At 46.5% G+C, this 25,466-nt stretch overlaps 1 protein-coding gene across 3 annotated transcripts in view; it reads right to left on the bottom strand.

Moving 5' to 3' along the window:
• nrxn1a (neurexin 1a) overlaps positions 1-25,466 on the bottom strand; it is a 740,055-nt gene that overhangs the window by 209,909 nt on the left and 504,680 nt on the right. For all 3 annotated transcript variants that reach the window (XM_042333191.1, XM_042333192.1, XM_042333193.1), the window contains one exon: positions 1,431-1,612. In XM_042333191.1, the coding sequence (XP_042189125.1) occupies positions 1,431-1,612 (182 nt within the window). The remainder of the gene's footprint in view (positions 1-1,430; positions 1,613-25,466) is intronic.

Here is a 25,466-nt window from a genome sequence, read left to right as displayed (position 1 = left end):
TCAAAGAGACAAACAGATCCGTACTTATTAAAATGTCGACCGCTGAACATAACCACACACACTCTCTCTCTCTCTCTCTCTAGATCTGTATTTCTTTGGCAGTTCGTAACCTGCAATTGCAAACGGCAACTGCACGTCTGCATACCGACATCCCCAACCAACCCTACGACCTTTACTTTCTGGCTTACAGCTTCTTTCTGTGGCTGAACGCAAGTTTGCAGGGGTGCCGATGATTTGAGACTCGCTCCGTGTGTCCACGCTCAATATTTGGTTCTAAAATGTCTGTGAGGGGCTGAGAAAATGTGAATTATTTAATGTGTTTCAGCACCTTTAAAGAGGAACGCAGAAACTTTCCATCGTCAAATCGATTTCACAGGAGACGCGTTGGATCCACTATTTCACGTGGACTTCTTAACATAAGGGCCGGATGAAGGCCTCTTCAAGGAGAATACGCTGTTGAAGTGACCCGAGTGAACTTTAAATTAAATATTTATTCAGACTGACTGCATGATTTTGATAAGAACACAAATACATTTGGGGAGGGCAGTGGGACAGGCAGGTAGTACCTGAACCAAAATGAATTAACCTCACTGTTTTATAGTTAGTTAATTGCTTGTTTAATTTTTTTTAAAGAAAATATGAATAATTAGTTGGATAATGTTTCTCTTTTATTTTTGCTGAATTGATCAGAACACAGCCAGATTTCTTTTAATATTCGGGCTGCAGGGTGGCGGCAAGCAATCAGTCTCAGCAGATATAAAGTGACAGAAAGTCTCAAGCGTGGAGGAAAATAAAGAGCGAGTCCCACAAATGCCTCACTGTTGATTAAATCAATCATTTGGCCCTTTTACATTAAAATAGTTCTGTTGCCGGAAGCCTGTGTTGTCACAAAAGGTTGTCAACAAATCACGGGAGTGACTCCATAATCGTTCCTCAGTCAATTCAAGATTCAAAATTCCCAGTGGCTAACATCCAGCTCCGATCAAAACCCGATGATGGGTTTTATCAGTTCTCAGGATTAGTTAACACCTGCCACCCGAGTTCCTTGATCTTCCGAAGCACTTGCCGAACGAAAACACAAATCACTCCCTGCCACTTGTGTCGTTTTATTACAGCCGCGTAAAAAGAGTCACGCATTGAACTGAAGTGAAATTAGCTGCTTCACAAAGCCTTTTTTGTGCAGCTCTCGGAGCCACCTTAAATGCGTCAGGGCAGGGAAAACATGCTACTCTCCGCTCTATCCCGTCCGACGGCGTTAACCCGTTCGACGTTCAAGGCGGTGAATTCACCTCGAGTACGGAACCGGGCTCCGTAATTCCCACCGGGGCAGCCGGTCGTCATTGCCAACAATAAAAATTCCAAAAGAAACACATCTCGCCCACCCTCGTCTGCGGAGAAAGCCAGTTTGGTTCTGGAATTGGATTACTTACAATGTGAAGCTGTAGGTAGTCTCCGAGCCCAGGGGAACTGTCTACACGCACCAAAACGGCATCTTTCACATGCGTGTCAAAGCCCACGGCCAGCCTGTCTGCTCGGGTGCTTGGTCGGTCATTGGGTGGCCACGTGTAAGTGATTAGTCCACTACCTCTGCTAAAAATGTACGTTGTGCCAGCTGGGGAAAGAAAAGAAGAGAACGTGGAATCATTCTGCTGCCTGCTCTGAACAAAGCAAGTTTTATAGCTCATTTTTCTCTCTCTCTCTCTCTCTCTCGATCAAAGTCTTCACAATCCCAACATGAAATGGATTAAATTATACTATGAAAGCACTGCGTCATACATTTCTCTCCGGTGGATTAGGCGTGGGGTTGAACGAACAGTGCCGGCGAGCCCAGAGTGGGAGACTTCTGGTGAAATCACAAAGGTCGGTTACCAAATTTGCCGAAAAATCGCAGTTCCGAGGGATATCAAATCTTTGCGCTTGACGACGATCGCTTTGGGGCCTTTTCCCAGGCACAAAATGCCAAAACAGTCAACCTCGACCGCGACTTCCAGTTTTAATAACAACCTGGAAATTGCAATTGACTCAGCAACTTTCGCATGGTGAGGACACCTTCACAAGCACAATCCGTTAATTTTCCTGCGGTTTGCTAGAATGTGCTTTAAAGCCAACATGTACAGGCCTATGTATTAATCATGTAACCCAGAACATGTCATCTCGACTGTGCTCAGTCCACTGGATGCATAATAGTTTTACTAAACACATACATCAAAAAAGGCAATTAAAGCTACGTTACAAACAATGATGAAAGTACGATTAATCCATTAACTTAGTTTCTGGTTACTCCAGTTGATGCTCTGAGGATACGAAGTGACCAGAGGTCTTTGGTTCAATTTGTGCCTCGCTCCTCCAGCCATCTGCAGTGTTATCTTAGGTCTCTAATATGTCATACGTACGTCCAGCGTTCAGTGCCATTGACAGGTTATCTCAAAGTAGGACTACCTAATGGGCTTGCGATAAGCACAGGGAGAAAAGGTAGGTGTAGTGTAACCCGAGGAGCATCGACCACCTCTGTTCACGTTGGGTACCAATTCCTCATCCTATAGATTTTCTTGCCTCGTTTATAAATCAGGCAGAAATGCCGACGCCTCTCATCGGTAATTTATTAGCTCTTGTGGGACACCAAACTGAGCTGATTCAATTGGCTGATTGCCCCATGCTGATTTATGATACAGTGCGTTATTACTAACAAATGGTTTGAAACTACCCGCTTCCTGTTTTTGCCGCTGAAAAAAATTCCTGCATGTCGTTATATCGAGCAATAAATCTTTCCGACAGCCAAATGAGTCCTTCCGAAGCTCGTCTTCTCTCGGAAGCCGACAGCCAGAGACAACCGGGCCCTGTTTGACGGATTATCGCAGTGCCTTTCTCGAAGCTGTGGATCCCGTTTGACATCGACAATGTGTATCTGCTTTTTGATACTGCATTTACAGCACAGGAGGAGGTCACTCGTGCCCGTGTCTGGCTCTAACTCATTGAGTCCCACTTAACTACCTTTTTCCGCGCACCTCGCCATACAATAGCAATAATCCGTCTATTTGATATAAGCGCCTTACCCCGGCTTCACGACGTCTCAAAGCGCTTCACGGAATACACTGTAAAAGTGAATGAACTGTACATTTTGCGGGTGAAACGTGGCAGGCAATTGCGCGCAGTCCATAGTGGGTGGAGAGGCGAGTCAGGATGTTTCACGAAAAGGGAATCTCAGAACATAACGAGCAGGTGTGGGTGAGCACGGGGCGTGCGTGTGCGTGTGCGCGTGCGCGGGAGTGTATAGGACGAGGGAGGGTTAAGGCTCCAAACATCTGAAACCATTTGCATCGTCAGCATGATTCCCAGAGATCTTTACTGCTCCTGTTTTTTTTTCAGCTGCCGAACACACCACTGCGCACCGCTCTGAGATCCTGTCCTACGCGACAAGCAGGTTGTTGCTGCCCTACTTGTTTTCTCCCGCTTTCGTTGGTCCCTGTGATATGCTCGGTTCGTTCCCCATCTGAGAGGACAGTCTGGTGCCTTCAAGCAGGTGCTTGGAGGTGCGTGAGAGCAGCATGGGACAGCTCAGCCTCCTTGACTCCCTGCGTCTCTCGGGGGAAATGCTTCGGAGCGGGCTTAAGAGCCTGGAAGGTCCCTTGGCACCTCCACTCGAGTGTGGCCAATTGTAGAACAGAATCCAGGTCTTACCACTCCATGGTACAGTACACTTGCGCACGAATATGTCACGGGTGCTATCAACACCCCCCAAAACAACATTACTAACAACATACCCCAACAGTTCACAGGCACAAACAACAACTGCTGCCATCCTGCAGCGGCTTTCTTCTTCTTCTCCTTCTTCGCTTCCGTGGAAGGTTATCAACAACGTATTAAATCACAGACGTTCCACTCGGACCTGCAGGCTGTCCTGGGCCTATTACTATTGTGATGATAATAATAATAATCCTCGTATTTGATACAGCGCCTTATCACGTCTTCGAGACGTCTCAAAGCGCTTCACCTGTATACTGTGATAGACTGTAAAGTGAATTGACTGTAACATATTGTGGGCGAAACACGGCAACCAATTGCGCACAGCAGTGTCCCACAAGCAGTCGTGGATTGAGTGACCAAATTATTTATTTTTTTGGGTGGAGGGGAGGGATTATTTTCCCCGGAAAGCGATCCGCCGGTCGACTATCTTGGTGGCTGGCGGCCAGTAGTGTGGGAGAAAATGTCCTCCCTTTACAAATAGTACCACGGGATCATTAATGTCCACCTGAGCAGGCGGATGGGACCTCGATTTCATACCTCCTCTGCAGGAACACACACTTGTGACAACATAACGTTCCCCCAGCACTGTGCGGGAATGTGCGTCTTGGAACAGTGTAAACCGTATCCTGCTGTTCCGTGTCAATAAACTCGAGGGTGGGGAGCAACGTGAGTGGCTTGCGGGCTTCCGTTCACAGCACCGGTCAGGGAAAACCGAGAGCCGAGCTGCCGAGCAGACACATAACCTTTGCCATCAGCTTGCCAGATTGTGCCCGTCACAGGGCTTGGCCTCAGGGTTCACACTGGATCCTCTGAGATCTTTGGAACAAGTGAAGATATCTAAAACGCTCCCTGGATTTAAGCTGCAAACGTGGGCCGAGAAATTAGACGTGGGCTGCGTCCCGAGCCACTAATGTTTGCCGGGCCACAAAGGCCCAGAAGATAATTCATTGCACCTCGTGAGTGTTGTGCTGAGCTATGCGGAACGGAGGCAGGACCTTTCTTGTAGTCTTAGCCCTGAGATGCTGTATTGCAATTCAAGACGACAACAACAACTTGTGTTTATAATGTTGCAATCGGTCATTTTCACAATAATAAATTGGTCATTTTCAATCCACGGCTGTTTGCGCAATTGGCTGTTTCGCCCACAAGTATACAGTCAATTCGCTTTACAGCATATTCTGTGAAGCGCTTTGAGACGTCGAGAAGACGTGATAAGACGCCGTATCAAATGCAAAGATTATTATTATATTATCATCATCATGTGGAGCCCTGTAGCTCAGTGGTTAGAGCACTCGCTTTGCAAGTGAGAGACCTGAGTTCAATCCCAGGCAGAGGGTGAAACCTTGGGCAAGTTTCCTTACTCCACACAGAGCCTAATAATGATCCCTCCAAAACAAAACAATAATATATTGGTCATTTTTAATCTACGACTGTTTGTGGGACATTGCTGTGCGCAATTGGCTGCCGCGTTCGCCCACAAATATACAGTCAATTCACTTTACAGTATATTATGTGAAGCGCTTTGGGACGTCCTCCCGACGTGAAAAGCGCTATATCAAATGCAAGGATTATTATTATTATTATTATTATTATTATTATTATTATTATATAGCGCCCTTCTCGCCGGACGGCTTTTTGGAGCGCTTTGGACTGTGCACATCTTCAAACATTTCTGAATTCAGTCTCGATTTTCGGTGACCTCCAAAGTTCTACTAAAATGCGTCTATCTTCGGGTGGGGTGGGGGGAGGGGGGGGGTGAGGGGAGGGAAGAAGAATTGGAGGGGAGAGAAAGGATGAAGTGGCGAGTTACCCTTTCAGTAACAGAAATCAAGCGTTCGATAACTGCACCCTATAAATAGGCCTAAATTGACCAATTGACAAGATGTACAACCTTCTGATCGACGATATCGTGCACTGAGATACCGTAAGACGTTTCACAAGGAATCGACGTCTCGAAGTGTCCAGTGATGGAAAGCGAGACGTTCGTTGGGTGGTGGTGGGGGAGGGGGGGGGTGGCGGGGGCAGAGGGAGTGAAGAATAAGCAATGGAGAAGGTTTCGTAAGAGTGGGTGGAGGGTAAAGCCAGAAGAATGGTCTTTGTTGAGACCGTATAGGTCGCTAGTCATGTACCCGGTGCCTGCATTGCAGCAGCTTCTCCTCACACAAACCGTTTACACGCTTTGCTCAGCCCAGTCACTTCGGAGATTTAAAACTGTTAATCCGCTTCTAGTTTTATGGAGACTGCCATGATTGATTCCTGCTTTGATCTTTAGGAGTTTTAACAAACCTTTATTCACTGCCCGCAGGCGAATTCCCCAAGGGCTTTCCGCAATACAAGGTTGGATTCATTTTATTCATGCGCCATAATTAATTAAAAAACCAACATACCTTTAGACTTAATCTGCCTTGTAATGCGATGTATTCTCCCGAATCTGCATTGTAATTCATTGTATTGTGCTTGCTGAATGTTACCAGGGACATTTACCCCAATAAATAACCGAACGCTTCGCCACTCTGCAATGCAATAGCAGAACCTGAAGCGCCAAAAATGCCTTTGAGGTGCTCATACTTTATTCAAGGGAAAAAAAAAATCACAAACCTGATATAAAAATTCATGATTATTTTTGCCCGATGCCTTCATTGAAGCAAAACACAATGAATAAATTCCTGCTGACTTTCATGAGCCTCGGGTTTATCAGTGTATGACAGCCCGAGATAACTAATGGGAATGTGCACCAAGGCTCACTAATCATGTCATAACACTGCAGGTACAGTAGGTGATTCATTAAGGAAACATTTTCTTTTCGGTGCGCTGAACAATATCCCCCCAACAAAACACTCTAAATTGAGATTTCAACTGCTAGCTTCTTGCGATGGTAAATTTCGATGGAAGTGATCAGCCAGTCAAATTACTCCCTGCCACTCTACGGGACACGTTAATAAGAGACCTGAAAGAAAACACGAGGCAGACAAGCATCAGCGACTGACCTCGTGCCGAGGAATAGGGTTGAAAACAGAACACACGCACACGCACACACACACACAGACACTTCTGTTAGCGCATGGATTGCTGGAATTTACTCGCGTTCAGTTAGCAAGAAAACAATATTCTGAAGAATCTGTATTTTTGTTTAAATAAGCAGGTTTATGCTCCAGGCAGAGCTCATAATGCGTATTCTTCCTGAGACTTTGTTTTGCCGTTGCCAGAGTAAGGAAACTTGCCTCACGTTTCGCCCTGCCGGGAATCGATCCCAGAATTTCAGGAGCGGATTAATTTTGGGGGTTCGCAGGGGGGGGGGGTGGTGGGGAAGCACCAGGTAAAACATCGCCAATTTTCACTGTTAAACACACTGTCGCAGGTCAGATGTAACTCGAGGCTCTTGCACATGATTCCTATCAGAAAGAAACAGCCAGCTCACAACGCCAGCTTTCAGGCTTAGAACCAGCTGGTTATTTTAGGATTTCCGAGTCGAGCTATTCGGGGACAACAAAATCGCTCTCGCTCAATGGCCAACGTCTCTCCAAAAGCATTCCAGGTGCCCACATTGGAGCAGCGAGTCAGCCAGTTGGGGAATGAAGACCCGAGCAGATGCATCAGAAACCATCCTTTACACGTGCTCTGCAGTTCTTTCTCTCCGCTGGATTCCTGTACTGCGCAGCACCTTCACACTCCTCACTTGCTTCCTACCTTAGATGGGATTTCTCCCGCGCTTCTGCTACTTAATCACCTCCCTCCCTTATGAGAATGACTTTGGACAGCAAGTCATTGAGCGCGTCTTCAGAATGAACTTCCAGCAATGAGGCTCCCTGCAGTCTCTCCACACTCAAAGTCAGTCAGCTCTCCGTCCGTTATCGAACGCTATCAATAAAAGCAACGCTGGCCCTCAAAGACACGAGGGATTTTTCCAACGCGTGGGAATTGCAGCAATCTGTACACCAGAGCTGTCAACGGCGGGGGGCGGGCGGCGGGCGGGGGGGGGGGGGGCGGTGGAAGTGGGAGAAGTGAGATTTATGAACAAAAGAGCGAGTGGCTGATCGCTTACCAGGGCGATACACTGAAGTGGGTCACGCTGTGTAACCAGAGTAAGTTAATGTAATGTAACCGAGCCCCATGTCAGGACTGTGACCTCGCAGTCCAGGCTGACAACCTAATGCATCGCTGAGGCCATGCGGCACTGTGGGGTAGGGACTCATTCTGGGCGAGACATTGAACTCAAGGTCACACCTGCCGGTTCAGGTGGACGTTAAAGATCCCGCGGCACGATTCGAAAAGAGAGTTTGCTCGGACTTGAGGGGTTGTCTTTTCACGTCTCGAAACGCTTCACAGGATTTGCTGCCGAATGGGACCGTGTCGCGTTTTTCCCGATGGACGCAGCAGCCGATCCGCACGCAGCGCTGCCCCACAAACAGCCAGGAAGTGAGCGCCGAAGCTCACCTGGGAGATACTGCCGGTCAGGGCGCCGGTGGGGAGAAACTCCCTTCTCTTTTCGAAGGGTGTCGTGGGATCTTTAACGTCCGCCTGATCGCGCAGGAAAGGCCGTCAGTGTAACAGTTCATCCGAAGGACGGCACCGCCAACAATGCAGTGGCTTCCCTGACCACTGTACCCGTTAGTGTCAACCGAGCAGCCCAGTGCGGCTTCTTGTCGTCACTCAACGGCAGAAGTCACGCACGAAGAATGGCCAAGTTTGCTTGTTGACACACCAGCTCTGCATCCGAGTAGAAGTCCTCGGAGAAGACCAGGTAAATCGATTTGAAGGAACAACAGACCCTCTCAGAAAGAAGGCCCTTCACAAGACAGCTCAAGGCAATTTTTTTTTCTTGTAAAGAACCACATGTAACTGCAAGGCCCTCACCAAACACCAAACGCTACCACGTGGAAGCAGCTGGTGTGAAAGATACTCTGTACGTTAGCTTTTATCCCTGAAATTGATATTTCTCTTGATGTGACTTTTTTTTTGGGGTGGGGTGGGGGGAAAAGAAGATCAGGCAACTTTAGCCCTACGAGGCTTCTTCCAGGTTCCTTGACTGGCAGAACCTAGCGCTGCAGAACACAAGCCATCTAAATTTATAAACAAAGTCACGCTTGATAAGTACAAAATCAATCTCAGGGGAGGGAAAAAAAATTGAAACATCTTTCAAGCCAGACATGATATTCGGTAAGTGCATTCCTCTAATAAAGTGCTTTCCACTCCGTGCAACTTGTTCCACATCAGAATGGATGGCAACGAGAGGAATAGAATGTAGGAACGTCTTGGACCAAAGAGACATAAAAAGGAAATTTTCTTTCCCAATAATTCAGAGCGAGGAGAGAATTCAGAAGCCCGATGTCCCACTTGATTAAATTTAAGGTCGTGGAGAATTGGGGATAACTCCTCAGTTCAGTGATAATATAAGAACCACATTCATTTAAACAGCGCCCTTCACGCAGGTGGTGTCTCGGAGTGCCGGACAGCAGTGTGTTTTGAGTCCCAGCGAGAAAGGGAGGGGTTGGTGACTGAAAACAAGGTCATAGAGGAAACTCCTCAGGTGTCATTTGAAGATGGCCTAAGAAAGGGAAAGACAGAATGTGCAAAGGGGGAGGGGGTTAAATGAGGCGGGGAGTTCCAGAGATTTGGGGCACAGTAGCTGAAAGCTGCTACGAAAGCCTTCAATTTTACCGCAGTCCTCGTAAAACAGCAGCTTCCTCATCCTCGCCTACAAGGCCATTCACGGCCTCGCTCCCTCCTACCTCTCTGACCTGCTATCCCCCTACCTACCTGCCCGTACCCTCCGTTCCTCTGGCTCCGGTCTGCTCCACATCCCCCGCCCCAACCGCCCTACCATCGGTGGCCTTCAGCCTCTCAGCCCCAGGGCTCGGGAACTCCATCCCCAGTGCCTTTGCCGCTTCCTCCGTTTCCTCCTTCAAGGCCGGTCTCAAGACCTTTCTCTTTGACCTTCAGCCTTCAGCTCCGCTCTCGACTCTCTACCCCCTCCTCGCCCCCTCCCTTCCCTCCAACAATCTAACAAAATGTTTTGAACGCAGCTTGAGTGCAACATCGCAGATGTACACTTTTCCCCCCCCGCGCCCCCCACCCCTCACCCCACTCCCCCGCCATACCTCAAGCACTCAGGGTTTCTGTCGGGAGCAATGCGGCCTCGGTCTACGATGCAATTTTTACATCTGGTATTGGCACTAATAATTAGCTGCTGGCAGCCTTCCGATTTACTACCTTGGTGCGTAAGTGGCAGCAGCAGGACACGACTGGTGAGAGCAAGAGAAGGGAATTGTTGGGTCAATGGACCTAACAACCTGCTGCCAGGTTTTCACCACTGGAGCGCAGGAGAAGGAAGATGTCAGCACGGAACAATTTCTTTTTTGAATTTCTACCCCGGAAAGAAACATCTCCATCGAGGGCAGCAGTAGATTTATGGCTGCGGGAAAAAAAAAATTTGAGTGCGAGATTCGGATGTTTTTTTTTAAAGAAAAGCCCCTAAACAGTGTTTTAATCATTTATGGAGAAAGGAATGACTGATTGTATTTACACTCCAGGTCTAATATAGAGGGGGTTTCTAATGGGATTGCTGCATCAGGGAATTTGAGCGAGGAACTCCCCCTCCAGTAAGTTAATTCAAAGCACATTGACCTGCAGGGGCTCTGCTGCCGAGTCTTTTAATCATACGGTGCTTTTCACGTCGCGAGGAAGTCTTAGAAGCACGTTTGCAGACTTCACTGTAAAACGCAGTGACTATCTTATCAAGCGAAGGTGACAACCGATTTGTGCACAGCCCACAAGCAGACGCGAGGTGCGCAGTCAATTTTTATTGAGGAGGATTCTCGGCCAGGGCATCGCCTTCCGACGACAACAACAACTTGCATTTATGTAGCGCCCGGGTAGAAACACACAAGTCCTGCGGCGATTTATTTTAAACACCTTGGCCTGTTCAAGCACCTTGGGGGCACGCGAAGGCTGCTCTATCAACGTAGCACGGGATCAAATCGTTCACCCGAACAGGCAGTAACATCTCATTCGAAGGACGGTACCTTCAACCGCGCGGCGCTCCTCCAACACTGCACCGCGGTGTCAGCCTGGACAATGCGAGCGTCAAGTCCCAGGACACGGGGCTCGAACCCATGACCTTCTGACTCGAGGGACGCGAGCGTTACCGACTGAGCCAGGCTGACACCAGTGAAATGAAACGAAAGGCATGGAGAAAAACAAGCCACAGTCCAGGAAGTTTGGAGAAAATCTAGCTCGTCGAGTCTGATACTTCTTACTAATGGATATGGGAGGCGGTTGGTCCCTGTGGGGTGTTGGGTGGGGGGGGAGATGGGGGCTGGGGGTGTGGTGGGGAGACGAGGAAATGTGATTAAACAATCTGCCATAACCTAAAAATCTGTCAGAAGATGCTCGACAGACTGAGCTGAATTTCCTTCTGGCACTGTGAGTGCGAGATAATAATAATATTCATAATAATAATCCTTGCATTTGATATAGTGCCTCATCACGTTTTCTGGACCTGGTCGTGGAATATACTGTCAAGTGAATCGACTGTATATTTTCCTCCAGAGTTCACTTTCGTGCTGCCAGCTTCTATTGCATTTTACTTAACGTGACCCCATGCTTCCCTCCTGTGACCGAGCGGCAGCAATCTGCTGTTTTATTTACTGGGGTATAACACAATTGGACGGTTTGATTTATACACGTTCTTTCTCTCGACATTCGCACATTTGTGCCTCCGGTCCTCACCTGGGGTTCAAAACCGACAGTAACCCGAGAATGTCGCGTTCCTCACGGGTAATATAAATCTTTCGGGCATGTGGAAACATCGCGGCTCGAAGCGTCACTTTAATTTAGCTGTCCGCGGCGGTTGCGAAATGCGGGGCTCAAAGCATTTATGTTTGCTCAGATTTGGTTTTGTTTTGACGGGTTTGACCATTCCTGTTCGGAATTCGCGATGAAGTCCATCTACCAGATGGCCGTACAATTTTCACGCTTGTTTGAAGCTATTATTCAATTAACGTCTCAGTTACTTTCACGTCGTGGAGGATGTTCGACTTCTTTCCTCTCACGCCAACCCCCACCCTCCCCCCACTCCCCACCTCCCCACGCAACCCTCATCTGCTGGACTGGTTCTTTTCGTGAGACAGATACTAATAATCTTGTCTTATTAGTCGATATTCACGTGCGTTCCTTGCCAAGTCAATTCCGGCCGGTCAACAAAGCAGCGCTCCAAAGCACTTCATCCCTTCGCTTCCTGGCTACAATTAGGAGAGGAAAGCCCGGCTAATTTTCCAGTTCCCTAACCGGGAGCACTGAGGCGAATTCAAACAGTCTTGCTGCTTTGCTCGCTCAGATCAGTATCTCTGCACAGACCAGGCATCGACCCTGGAACATTTCCAGCCCGTGTGGCTCAGCTACTTACCGTGGATCAACTCAGTAAACCACCATGGGAGTTTTTAAAATGTATTTTTAATGTCAGCTCAATATTCCTTCACAAATTAACATTGCGTGCTTGTTTGTACCTGCGGCTTCAGCAGCACCTAGCGCTGTGACGAACAGACATTCGAGTCTTGACTTCCTTTCCTCTCCCTTGGATTTTTTTCCGCAACGTAAGCAAATCGTGCTGTGATTCCTTCTATTCTCTGCAGTGGTTGATTGTCCCCCTCTTAAAATTATTAATCAATTAAACACCGATTTTCTTCAGCATCACTAAACTGAATCTCTCTTTGCCTCACAATACCGTCCAAATTTACACGGACATAGCACCCTTCGCTTTGTCCCGAGGTGCTTAGATGTGCCAAGGTGTTTAAAAACAAATCACTGCTTCGCGAGTGTGGTACAAGTCTTCACACACCCATTTTTTTTTTCCACTGAGCATTTGGTCAAAATAAAAGCGAGGCTTGCCAACCTTTTTGAATAGAACTTGTTAAAAGGCCAGGACAAAGCTGGCAGCTTTTTGCAGGTTAGGTGAGGGAGGGGACTTTACTCAATGGAAACAGATTAAATACCGACAAACAGTGGATGTTCCCTGTGGAACGCGAGTGGACATTGGCGAAGTGTGTGTGAAAAAAAAAGGCAAATAGCCGGGAGGAATCCCAACAGATGGTGGGAATGGGAAGATAATTGGATTTATTGTTACTCGGAAGTAGAAAAGCAGGTGGAATTCATTGATTAGTTAAAAGCCTCAATTATTTTTGACTCAGCTAATTATTTCACGTGCAAAAAAAAAAGGAGCAAAACTGGGAGATAAAGAAACATCCCGGCGAGGATTCAGATGGGTTTAGTCTTGCCAAGGCACTCTGAACATGAAAGGAAAACTAAAGGCTTTAAACTGGCATCTAATAGACTAAATGCTCCTCCTACATCCAGCTCCCAACGCTAATTAATTGTTATCATTTCATCTGCGCAAAAAACACAGGTTACGCAGTGAAGGCTTCCAAATCACTGATGAGCAGGTAGTGGTTGTGCCGGGGAGACAAAAAGTGATTGTCTCTCGTCCCCCGATCGTAATATAATAATATTATTGTAATATCATACATATTACTGTCATTATATATCGTATAATGATATAATATTGAGCTCGTGACCCTTTCAGCTCCACCTCCACAGGAGCCAAGGGCTGAACGTGAGCAACACTTAAAATGTAGCATGTGATATTATCGCTGGTGATAATTATTACAGTCTAAATATGGAAGCGGAGATAATTTACAGCACAGGAGGAGGCGTTTCAGCCCAGTGAGCTTCTCAGAACGATTTGATGCCTTTCGTCTGTCTTTTCCCCGATTCCCTTTGATATGCCTCCCTTTCAGATATTTACAATACAATACAATACAAATTTACGCTTATATCGCGCCTTTCACGTCAGGATGGTGTCCCGAAGCCACTTAACGGAATCGATTTATATAATTCCCTCTTTCAAGCTGATTCAAAACCTGCCTCGACGATGGTTCCAAGCGCAGCGTTTCACGTCCTGACAATCCTCTGCGTAAACACGGAACCTCCTGACCTGTCCCTTCGTTCTTTCAGCCTTTCATTACGCAGAGTGTGATCTTCCTCCACCCTCCTGCCAAACATATGCTAAACCAGTGATGGGCAGAAGGGCTAGGAACAGGCGACTGTTAACTGAAAAGTACTCTATGGCATTGGCGGACAACCTGTGACATTAACCAAGAAATATCCCATCGAGAAAAGGTGTTTTGTTGGCCAGCCGTAAAGGTTGACCATCACTGCCCTCGTCCTTCCTTGCTGGTGAAACCAGGCACGGATTATATAGAAATCCTTCCCAGCCCAATATGCACCCTGCTTTCCAATCTCCAAAGAGGTCTTTCTGTCTTGTTGCACCTTTTTGTCTTGTTACACCTCTTGCTGCAATCCAATACTATTCACTGACCTACGTGAAATACATGAATAGATTTCAATGTTTATTTTTCAGGAAAACCACGTCATTGGTTCGTTGCGTCAAACGTATCTGATTATCTGTGCCTTCTTTGCGTCAAGCGCAGCCTTCTCTCGCCTTGCTCCTGGTTGATGTAGTCTTACCTCATTTGTGGGGAGAACGGTAAATGTTTATCGATTCCCGTTGGGTATTAAAATGTTGCTGATTAAGCAATTGATCAGGAGCAAAACGTCAATTCCTACCGATTACATGACTGCAACAAATGGGTTAACCATGTGCTTCGTAACGTGCTTCAAACAGCATTGCCTGGTGCAGTGTTTCGAACCGAACACAGGTTTAGACAAACCCAAATCACGTGTCTAACAGAGCGCTGGTGAGATGTGAAATGATGCTTTCCCTCCCTCACCACGTCTGCAGCTAAAATGAAACTCACTCGTTGCAGAAAAAGCAAAAATAACCGTGCACTGAAATATACACTGCGCATGTTTGCAATCAGCGAAACTGAACACGTGTTCGCAAGATCTTTGGCGGTGCATACACGCGGCATTGCCAGGAACGGCGAGACCACCAAATAAGAGCGTGCGATAAACTTTTAATGGAACGACTTACTTACTTACTTGCTTGCTTGCTTGCTTGCTCGCTCGCTCGCTTACTTATTGATTAATTTATGAATTCATCCATTAATACATATCAATTCAAATTCATTCGTTAATTTGGATCAGCGGGCTTCTGTTCAACAAAAGAAATGATGTTCACGTTTTGACTTTGGGGTTTTATTTATTGGCATGTGGTCTCAGCGTCAGAAATGGTATTTCAATGTCACAGGTGGCCAGTTACAGAGCAAGTGCTGATGGCAGCCGTTCCATCTGACGCTGATGGTTTTATTTGATCAGTGATGCGCAGCCACAGAGCACAAGCCCTCCGCTCACCTTTTTTGGAAGCTATTTTCTTAAATTTATTACCAGAGGCAGATTTCTTTTACAGCCTCGCGCTTTATTGCCAACAATAACCACAATGAAGGATTGCTATAACTTAGGTCAGATTACAGCAAGCTTTCCGTTTCTTTTATAAACGAAGTGCAAGATTATTTATTTATCTGAGAAATGGTTCGTATTTGCTTATTGAGTATTTAATGGAGGCGTTAACAAGATTAGTAATGTATAAAACAAGGTGGTGTTGGGGAAGAGGGGGTGGGTGGGAAATCACGCACAAAAGGACCCTCATATCCTTCATTGAGACAGTGTATTACGTCTCAGAAAACCAATGTGATCAAAGTCGAAAGAGGCTGCACTTCATCAGAATGCAATAATATCTTGGCATCCAAGGGACTGTTGAGGAAGTTCAGACGACAAAAAAAAAGGAAGGGGCAGTGGCCTGAACGTGTCTTTGAGGCTCGTGTAAAGCCTGACAGGAGTCGTGTGATTGTTATTTATCTCCTGGCGTTTCCACCCAGTCATCGGTTGCTGTCGACAGCTTAACTACCTGCTCGGTTTTGCCTCGCTGGCTCATTGGAGAGCGTGCTGTGTGAAAAATGAGCTTGCTAGCTTTGAAAACGCTGGTGCCTCGCGTAATTGTGCTAATTCTGCAAAACCGAGAGCTTCGTCCACCGCTTTCCCCCCACAGACCCAATCTCTAAAATAGAAGGAGGCAGGTTTAAAATGACGGTGATTTTTTTTTTTGGAAGCACCAATTTTTGTGGCAAACTAAGAGCAAAAATAAATCGCAAACGAACACGAGAGCTTTACCCCAATATTGAAACCTATGGATAGTGCCGCGCGAAGCGTAGCACCAATATTTTGGGGCTGTATTCTCGCAGTTGCCATTCAATATACAGGAGCAGAGAAAAATGTCATCTGCTGCATTGTTAAATCAATGTGTCACGGTTTCTTACACGTTATATTAAACCAGAATTCATGATGCCATTCCCAGTAAGCATCATTCATTATTTTAATTGTCACATTACTTAAGTCCTGACAGAATCATTATATGACTTTTTTAAAAAAATGATCTACTGCTTGTCAAATATTCGATAATTATATTAGTATTTTGTTTTAAATCTCCTTTTGCCGCACTTGAGAAACTCGGGGGATTTTATTTTTACAAGCGCACGCGCGCACACACACACACACACACACACAGGGCCAAAATAAGTTATTGGCGCCATTAATGTGGCAAATTCTGCTTTTATCTTTGCTAATGATTTCTCCCGACTGTGATACTAAGCCGAGCTCTACTGTCAATGCAGATCTGGCACTATCCAATCAATTTGCTTTGTTATCTGAACAACCCAGACTGAGTGCGACATAAAGCTTCGTTCACTCTGCACAGACAATATTCCCAACCCAAGCTCAGATAAGCCCGATTCCACGTCCCGCAGTGCCAGCATGGCATTTCCATTTCCCACACAAGCCTTTGAGTGAAATTACCCAATTACGACTATTAATATCAATTTACGGTCAGTTTGTGAGCTCTGCTCGTCACCCGTGGGAATTGGCTTGAGACTATCTCAAACTATTTCACTTAGAACCCATCAGAGAGATGGAGGCTTTCATCCTGTCTAGACTGGATTTAAATCCACCTCTCAGAGACGAAACAACTGAACACGAAACCACTGCACCGCCCAATTGTCTCATTAATACTTTGCTGCTACTGACGATAACGGTAGTTCGTGGATTAACTGGACCAAAGAGGGGGTGAAACCGCCTCAAAGTTACCCAGGTACCAGTCTGCGCTTCTGGCCATCATTCGATGTACATTCATGGCATTCGAGTACGTTCGAACATCAGAGAAAGCCAGGCCTACGTTAGACCTGACTCTTCATGTGTGCATTCTCCGACAAAGAATCAGTGAGGTTCGAACAACCGAGTTGTTCGAAAGCCTTTCAAGCCCAAATCGGAAAAAAAAAAATCTCTTTTGAGGGGGTGGGTAACATCTCAGGAACAAAATAACTTTTTTTTTTAAAAAAATACTATAAGATGAATGGTTCAGTGAAAGCCACAATACGAACGTTTGTTCATAACATATGTTCGCAACAGATGTATGAACATTTCTTAAACACATTGCTCCGTAACAGTTGATGCCTAAAAGCTCCCAGTCCAGTTTGATGCTCCCTTGCGGTACTGGGCAGCGTTGTGTCGTCACGGGTGTCGTCCTGCTTCTTTTTTCCTCCGAGTTTAGACGGTTGTTGTGGGTCAGGGACTCTCAGCTCATTGAATCTGGGCAGAAACTCAAGGTGGTGTCGTCCTTCACACGAGACGCTAAACCGAAACCTGTTCAGGTAAGCCTTCGTGATCCAACGTCGCGATTCAAAAGAGAACAGCGTGTCCCTTGGCCAACAATCCCCCAAATAAAATTAGACATCCACTTTACGGTCGTCTGTGAGACATCGCTGTGCACAAACTGGTTGCTGACTTGGCCCGCACGATACAATGCAGTCACGACACTTTAGAATAAATCCTGTGCGGTGCTTCGAAACGTTCTCTTCACGTGACAGGCGTTATATTAAATGTAAGAATTATCTTCGCGAAGAGCCTTTGAAGCCAGGGCCCTGTCTGCCTTTTCGCGTGGACATCGGAAATGCCACAACAACAACAACTTGCATTTATAATAGCTCACCCTCAAGCAGTGAGTGTCGCGTCCTAGAGAGCTTGACAGTGGTGGAGCTCACCAGAACAGTATTTTGAAGTGATAAGGGTTTCTCCCAACAACCTGGACAAGATTCCTCTATATTAATTGATCGTTCACTTCATCTCTGTTTGTGATAACTTGCTGGACCCACGTTTGCCGACTTCGTGGAGTGCTGTAGCTCAGTGGTTAGAGCACTCGCTTTGCAAGTGAGAGACCTGAGTCCAATCCCCGGCAGAGGGCGAAACCTTGGCCAAGTTTCCTTACCCCACACAGAGCCTAATAATAATCCCTCCAAAACCCAAAACAATAATAAATTGGTCATTTTCAATCTACGACTGTTTGTGGGACATTGCTGTGCGCAATTGGCTCCCGCGTTCGCCCTCAAATATACATTCAATTCACTTTACAGTGTGTTCTGTGAAGCGCTTTGGGATGTCCTCCCGACGTGAAAAGCGCTATATCAAATGCAAGGATTATTATTATTATTATTATTATTATTATTATTATTATTATTATAAAAACAATAAATTTGAGAGAGATCGTTCCTGGAGCTTTCTGAGATGATCCTTGTGACAAGGCTTGATAAATATGCAAACTCATTTTTTAGAGAAAACATATGAACTGAGAGCCTTCAGAGGGTCTGAAACATGACTAATCTATTTTCTTCCACATAACGTTTGAACAAAAGTATTCCATTATCCTCCACCAATATTCAGGATCAGTTCAATGTCAGAATATAATAATCTCCACATTTGATCAAGTGCGTGCCATCTTAAAATATCTCAAAGGCCTTCGCTGGTAATTATTGTCAAGTGTAGTGACTGTATATATATGCAGGCAATATACAGGGCAACATCTTACAGCACATCCACTGGGTCCAAATAGCTCAGAGGCAATGTACGAATAAATGCCTGACTTCCAAGCCGTTAGTTCCTGCCCGTTGCACACTATTCACTTCCTTCACCAAATTAGTCTTGCTTCCTGCGCATAAGGTTCACGTGCAGTGTCCAGCCAACAGTGTCAAGTGCTTAATAACATCCTCCCAATGTGAACGGCCCTATATAAATGCAAATTTGCATCGTATCAAATTATATAAACGCTAATCCTTGCGTTTGATACAATGCCTTCTCATGCCATTGAGACCTGTCAAGGAGCTTCACAGGATATTACCGTAGTGTGTTTGTGGCAGCCAACGTGCGTACACCAATGTCCCGCAAACAGCCAAGAAGTGAGTGACCAATTTTATAAGACGATGATGAAACCACGGACTTCCTTGGAGCCTCTCCTGTATTTGCTTTTCAGGCGCCAGTAAAAGGGATCATTTCCGAGGTGCTAAGCAAACAATGTAACTGGGGATTAGTGTGATTTGCCTGTTACAGTGGATTGAGAATCCCTGTACGCCAATAAATCACTGCAAAACCTTTTCAAACATCTCACATTGCATTGAAGACTCTTTGGGAAATGTGAGGTTTCGCAACACGAACAATACGGTGATTGATTCAATTGAAAAGAGAACGGGGAAAAAAAATACCTCTGTATCCATTCCGCGAGGTCTTACCCTTTCCTTCCCCACCCCTATCTGTACTCCCCCGCCCCACCCTTCGCCCCGATAACACCTCAATTCAACAAATCGCTCCTGAAAGCAATTTAAAAAAAGACGCCTTGGATCTCGGTATCTTGGGTAATCACTAAACCGGTAGAAGTGTGCGAGTGCTCTCCAGCGCTGTGCTCACATATAGGTGAGTCCGAACAAGGGGAATATAAGACAGCCACAGCAGATCTCAAAGGGCATTTAGGACAAACCGCTTTAGCCCAAAAAGCGGTGAGAATGTGGAACTCGCTACCCGAGGCTGTGGTCGAAGCCAAAAGTATCAACGTATTTAAGATGGATTCAGTGGAGAATAGAGGAGTACAGGAGAGGGGAATGGAAGAGATGGATGGGGGTTCATGTGCAGTAAAGCACGGTCGAAGAGGAAGGCTTTCAGGTGGTCTTGAAAAAAGGGGAGAGAGGGGGCAAGGAGGAGGATTGAGGGAGAGCGTTCCAGAGTTTCGGGGTATTGTGGCTGAAAGCGCGACCTCCGATGGTGGGGCGGAGGGTGGCGAGGGACGAGCAGGAGGCGTTAGATGGTGGATTGGGGAGTGAGGGGGTGGGAGACCCTCCCATTCTGCACCCATTTCAGAATGGGTAGAAAACGCGCTGTTTTGTAATAGATAATTATCACATTGAAACGCTGCATTTTTCGCCCCTTTTGTGTGTTGCAATGCAAGTGACACATGAGGTAAGTGTTACCAAACCCCATCTGTTCTCACAGGAAGAGCTGCAAGCTTCTGCACCGACCCAGTTACTCGGGTGAGGCTGTTATCCCAACCTGTCTCTGCTTTGCTTCGTCGACCTCGCAAAATGCGAGGAAGAGTCTTTAAGTACAGCCGATGCTCCATGTTACTGGGGAGAGCGGAGTGAAGGAGAGTTTCATGAATTCGATTGAGCCGCAAGCGGAAATTTGAAAGAACTGGCTGCGAGGATCGTGGAGTCGTTGAACTTTACAGCAGTCCATCGAAAGTCCGCACCGCCCTCAGAGCAAGATGTTCATTCAATCTCACTGCCTGCCCTATCCCCATACCCCTTCATAGCCACCCTCCTTCATATAATAATAATAAAAATAACTTATGTATTAGATATACCACCTCATCACGCCTTTGAGACATCTCCAAACTCTTCACCAAATAAGCTGTGTTTTGTGGGTGAACCGCGGGAGCCAATTGCACACAGCAGTAGTCCCACCAACTGTCGTGGATGGAGTGGCCAAACTATCATTATTTTTTGAAGGTTATTTCCCCCGGAAAGCGCTCCATCAATTGACTAACAAGCGGGTTTCTGCTTGGGGCTCGGTAAACAAGAGTCATATACCTGTTCTACTTCCCTCTTGAAACCCACTGGGCTACAAGGAAATAGGAAATAGACACCGTGCAGGTTTTTTTATTGATATGATTAAAGCCATCCACACATCTTTACACCGAAGACCTTGAGGATTGGTGTGGAGTTTCTCCGTTAAAAAAAATACTTTCCACTAGAAATGTTTTGCATGAATTCATTCATTCTGTTTACCACACTGCTCATTGGTACGATTATGTCTTTCTTGTTGGACATACGCAGTGTACATTTCTGCTTTGCCCGGTGAATATTTTCAAGCAGGTTATGAATTTACAATGGCACGCAGAGTCCTTGCGGTTGCGGGTCACTGCTTATATTCTCCACGGCAGAGACGTGTCCCCCAAAAGAGAGCTCGCGCATGGTTAGACTTTTCCTGGGGTTATTTTAACATGAAAAAAACGTACAGGAACTGGAAAAGACAACGCAGCTCGACTGTCTGGTCTCGACGCAAAAAGATTTGTTTTAAAAATATATAAATATGGATATATATATAAAATGAAACAAAAATCCTGTACCACTCTATATCTCATTCCTCTCAAATTGATTTCTTCATCAAATTGCTATCTAATTCCCTTTGGAGTACGCTGACACAAAGTGCCTCCACGGTCTCTCCCTGGCCAGACGATTCCACGCATTCGCCCCTCTCCGTTTAAAGTAACCGAATTTGATCGGTCAAGTGCACCTTCCCATTTCTGAGCTCAAGTCTGTGTCCTTTCGTCGTAGATTTTTGGCCCACGGTAAACATATGATCAGGATCCCAGTTTATGGATCGCTTTTACCGAGGGTGATAAACCCCTTCAAAAAAAAAAAAAAATAAAAAATAGAGAAAAATAATTTCTCTCCAAAACAATTTTTCTTAGTCTGAAGAGGGACGGCTATTTGCGGGACGTTGCTGCGTGCAAACTGACCCAATGCATTTGCCTACCAATAAAATACACATTCGGTGTACTTTGCGGTATGTCCTGTGATGGACTTTAAGACGTCCTCCCGACGTGAAAGGTGTTCGGAATGCAATTATTATCATTTTCTGGCCGTTCCAACGTTATCAGATGCATCGAGGAACATGTTAATATCTTTGAGACAATGCGTAATAAAAGAATCTCTTCAGTGTGAAACAGTTTGACTCTTGCCCGTCCATCTCCTCCCCTGATTGTTCGTTACTATTCCCTTGACTCTGTTGGCTCATTGTGTTAATAAGGTTGATAGCAGTGCTGCTGCTGCTGCTGCTGCTATATAAAACGTAATGACAATTGAAATCACAATTATTGATATCCATACTCCACTCTGAGCCAAATTGGGCCATGGAATAATGCTCTTTAAATATTAATGAATGAAGAAAATGGGTGAAAAATTCATCATCGTTAAGGTTCGCACATTGTTAGTATTAAAATGTAAATTTCTGCGCTCGTGAAGTTCAGAGCTTTGAGATGTCGTCCAGAACATTTGAAAAGCACGGTCCAGTCCTCGGCACTGACGAAGAGTACGCGTTTTAATAAAAACAGGAAATAATCATGATATTCCTTGCATTTAATCGCGTTTTCAAGACGCCTTGATCACATCATTGAGACGTCTGAAAGTGCTTCACAGAATATACTGTCGAGTGAATCTAGAGGACATTTCACAGTGCAGCACCGGATTTACTGTCAAGTGTAGGGACTGTGTGCTTTATGGGTGACCCGAGAATCTATTTGCAGTGCGTCCCACAAACAGACACAAAAGTGAATGACCAGTGTTCATTGGGGGCACTGGGAGAGATCACCTTCTCTTTTTGAGTAACATCCATCTGACGGGATGGACTTCACTCAAAAAATACCAGGCATGTCCTTAAATATAAACTGACAAATTAATCTCGGTTTGTAGCCCAATTTATATTTTTAACCCCAATGCGATTGTTTGGAACTTACGTTACACAATCTGTTTCTTGTCATGGATTGCGTTGCAAGCCGGCAAACAGGCGCGGGGATTTCATTGGCTCTCAATGAAACGCACCTCAGCTTTGCACCAGCAATGTCACTATGAAACCACACTTTTTAAACTGGGATCACTCGATCCGCCGTGAATCCGAACGAAGTGGCGAATGTTTCCTGGCGGATCGCGCAAACTCAGTAACGTCGCATCTTCTCGCTGTTCGTTCGTCGAGAAACCAACAAAAAGGACAATACGCCTTCCGTGACTTTCTCTCCACTGGAACCTGCTTTGGCGCGACTTCCAAAGACGGCCTCAAAGAGGAGACGCCACAGTATTTTGTTGAGTAGCTCTCTTACCATTAACATCCGATTGCCATCTTTCTTCCAAACAAACTGCTAAAGCGCTGTTTAAATTCATGAATTGTTAATCTCGGACAAATTAGATTCCTGCACGGCACATAAATGCTCCACAGTACCAATTAGCCTTCTGCAGGGCAGCAAGAATCACAATTTAACACAGTTTAATCAGGCAACTAGGAATAATCTGACTCATCTGAAGACAAAATATTATACAGAGTAGAATCTCATCAGTTACACTGTCATATTTACTTGGCCTTCCGTACACTCCATCAAATCGTAGCAAAGGCCTCCACAGCTAGAAACAGTGGCAGTGCGCAAACAACAAAAAAAAATTCCCAGGTCCCCAAATGGTGCGTAAGTGAAGGAATACTGAGGTCTAATGTGCGATATCTGCACAAATTGGAGCAACAATTTGCAGGTCGTGAATGTTGCAAATTGGAAGCTGCCATCTATACCGCTGATCTGGTTTGCAAATAGCGCAAATTAGACCTCAGTGTCCCTTCACTTTCACAATCTGATTGATTTTTGCCTTTTTTAAAATAATTTTTTTTTGCATTGGTTTTTGCGCCTCTCCGCTTCACTCAATCTTCGCGGACCTGCCCTTGTCTGGTTCGATTCCTATCTCTCTCACCGTCTCCACTTTGTTGCCTCTAACGGTTTCTCCTCCAGCCCCCGCACTGTCATGTCTGGCGTCCCCCAGGGCTCTGTCCTGGTCTCCTCTTTAATATCTGTATGCTCCCACTCGGTGACATCATCCGCAGACATGGGGTCAACTTGACACCCAACTCTATCTCTCTGCCCCCACCCTCGGCCCCAGACCCACTGCTGTCCTGACAGACTGTCTGTCGGACATCAAGTCCTGGATGAGGGTAAATTTCCTACAGTTGAATGTGAACAAGACTGAGGCCCTCCTGATTGGTTTGCGTCAGGGCCTCCTCACCTCAGGCTCCGGCAACATCAACCTCCATGGTTACACACTACAACTCACCAACCAGTCAGGAACCTGGGAGTCTTGTTAAACCCTCAACTGTCTTTTCTCCCCCACATCCAAGCCATGACCCGCTTTGCCTTCCCTCACTTCCGTAACATCGCCCGACTCCGCCACTACCTCACCCCTCAGGCGCTGAAACTCTTGTTCATGCCTTCATCACCTCCAGGCTCGACTATGCAAACGTCCTGCGTGTCGGTCTTCCCAACTCCTCCCTCCACACACTGCAGATAAACCAGAACTCTGCAGCCCGTGTCCTCTCCCGCACCAAACTCCGTGACCCCATCTCTCCCATTCTCGCCCGACTCCATTGGCTCCCTATCCTTCAGAGGATCCAGTTAAAGATCCTGGTCCTCACCTACAAAGCCCTCCATGGCCTCGCCCCACCCCACCTCTGCGACCTCCTAACCCCCTACCAACCCGCCCGCTCCCTCCGCTCAGCCAGCTCCGGCTGCTCCACGTCCCCTGACCCACCCGCCCCACCATTGGTGGTAGAGCCTTCAGCCACTCCGGCCCCACCCTCTGGAACTCCATCTCGCAGTCCCTCCACCTCGCCCCTTCCCTCGCCTCCTTCAAAACTCCCATCTCCCATCTCAAGACCCTCCTCTTCGATTGTGCCTTCAGTCACCTGCCTTCCCTTCCCCTGCCCTCCACCCTCCCTGATCCGACCCCCAGGTCGGGTCTGAAACATTGATTGTCCAGCGCCTTGGGACGTCCTCCCGACGTGAAAGCCAGTATACAGATGACAGAATTGGATTGGAACTGGATGAAGAAATCCCTTTGGCCCATTTCATCTCATCCTTCCAGAATACTCACTTTACCATCTTTCTATCACTGCATCGAGTCAGTTATAAAAAAAAATCCAGTGTCCTGGCCTCACTCACTCTTCCTGGCAACTCTCTGTCTAAAGCAATACTCTCTGGTGGGTTCCCTAAAAATTGCCGTTTGCAAAGCTAAATCCATGTCCTCTTGTCTTGGTGAAACCAAACGTATCATTCTAGATTGATGTTTTCAATTCCATTTCAAATTTTATACACTTCAATAAAATCCCGACTGAGATATCTCTTTTCAAGACTGAAGAGCCCAAGCTTGTCTATTCGTTGCTCATAGGCTTATTCCTCTAACCACAGGAATCATCCTCTACTCCACGCTGCCTCTAGAGAGCCTCTTTATACAACGGTCACGAACACTGTGTATGGTCGCAGCCTTTAATAGTTATACCCTACCTACCTGCCCGTACCCTCCGTTCCTCTGGCTCCGGTCTGCTCCACGTCCCCCGCCCCAACCGCCCTACTATCGGTGGTCGGGCCTTCAGCCTCTCAGCCCCGAGGCTCTGGAACTCCATCCCCCAGTGCCTTCGCCGCTTCCTCCCTTTCCTCCTTCAAGGCCGGTCTCAAAACCTTTCTCTTTGACCGTGCCTTCAGCTCCCCTCTCGACTCTCTTCCTCCTCCTCGCTCCCTCCCTTCCCTCCCCTCACCCTGACCATTTCCCCCTCCTCTCTCCTCCCTTCCCTCCCCTCACCCTGACCAT

Source organism: Callorhinchus milii, unplaced genomic scaffold (genome assembly GCF_018977255.1).
Source record: "Callorhinchus milii isolate IMCB2004 unplaced genomic scaffold, IMCB_Cmil_1.0 Scaffold3, whole genome shotgun sequence".
Classification (NCBI taxonomy): domain Eukaryota; kingdom Metazoa; phylum Chordata; class Chondrichthyes; order Chimaeriformes; family Callorhinchidae; genus Callorhinchus; species Callorhinchus milii.
Note: the sequence above shows the minus strand (reverse complement) of the source record. Positions and strands in the feature narration are given on the sequence as shown.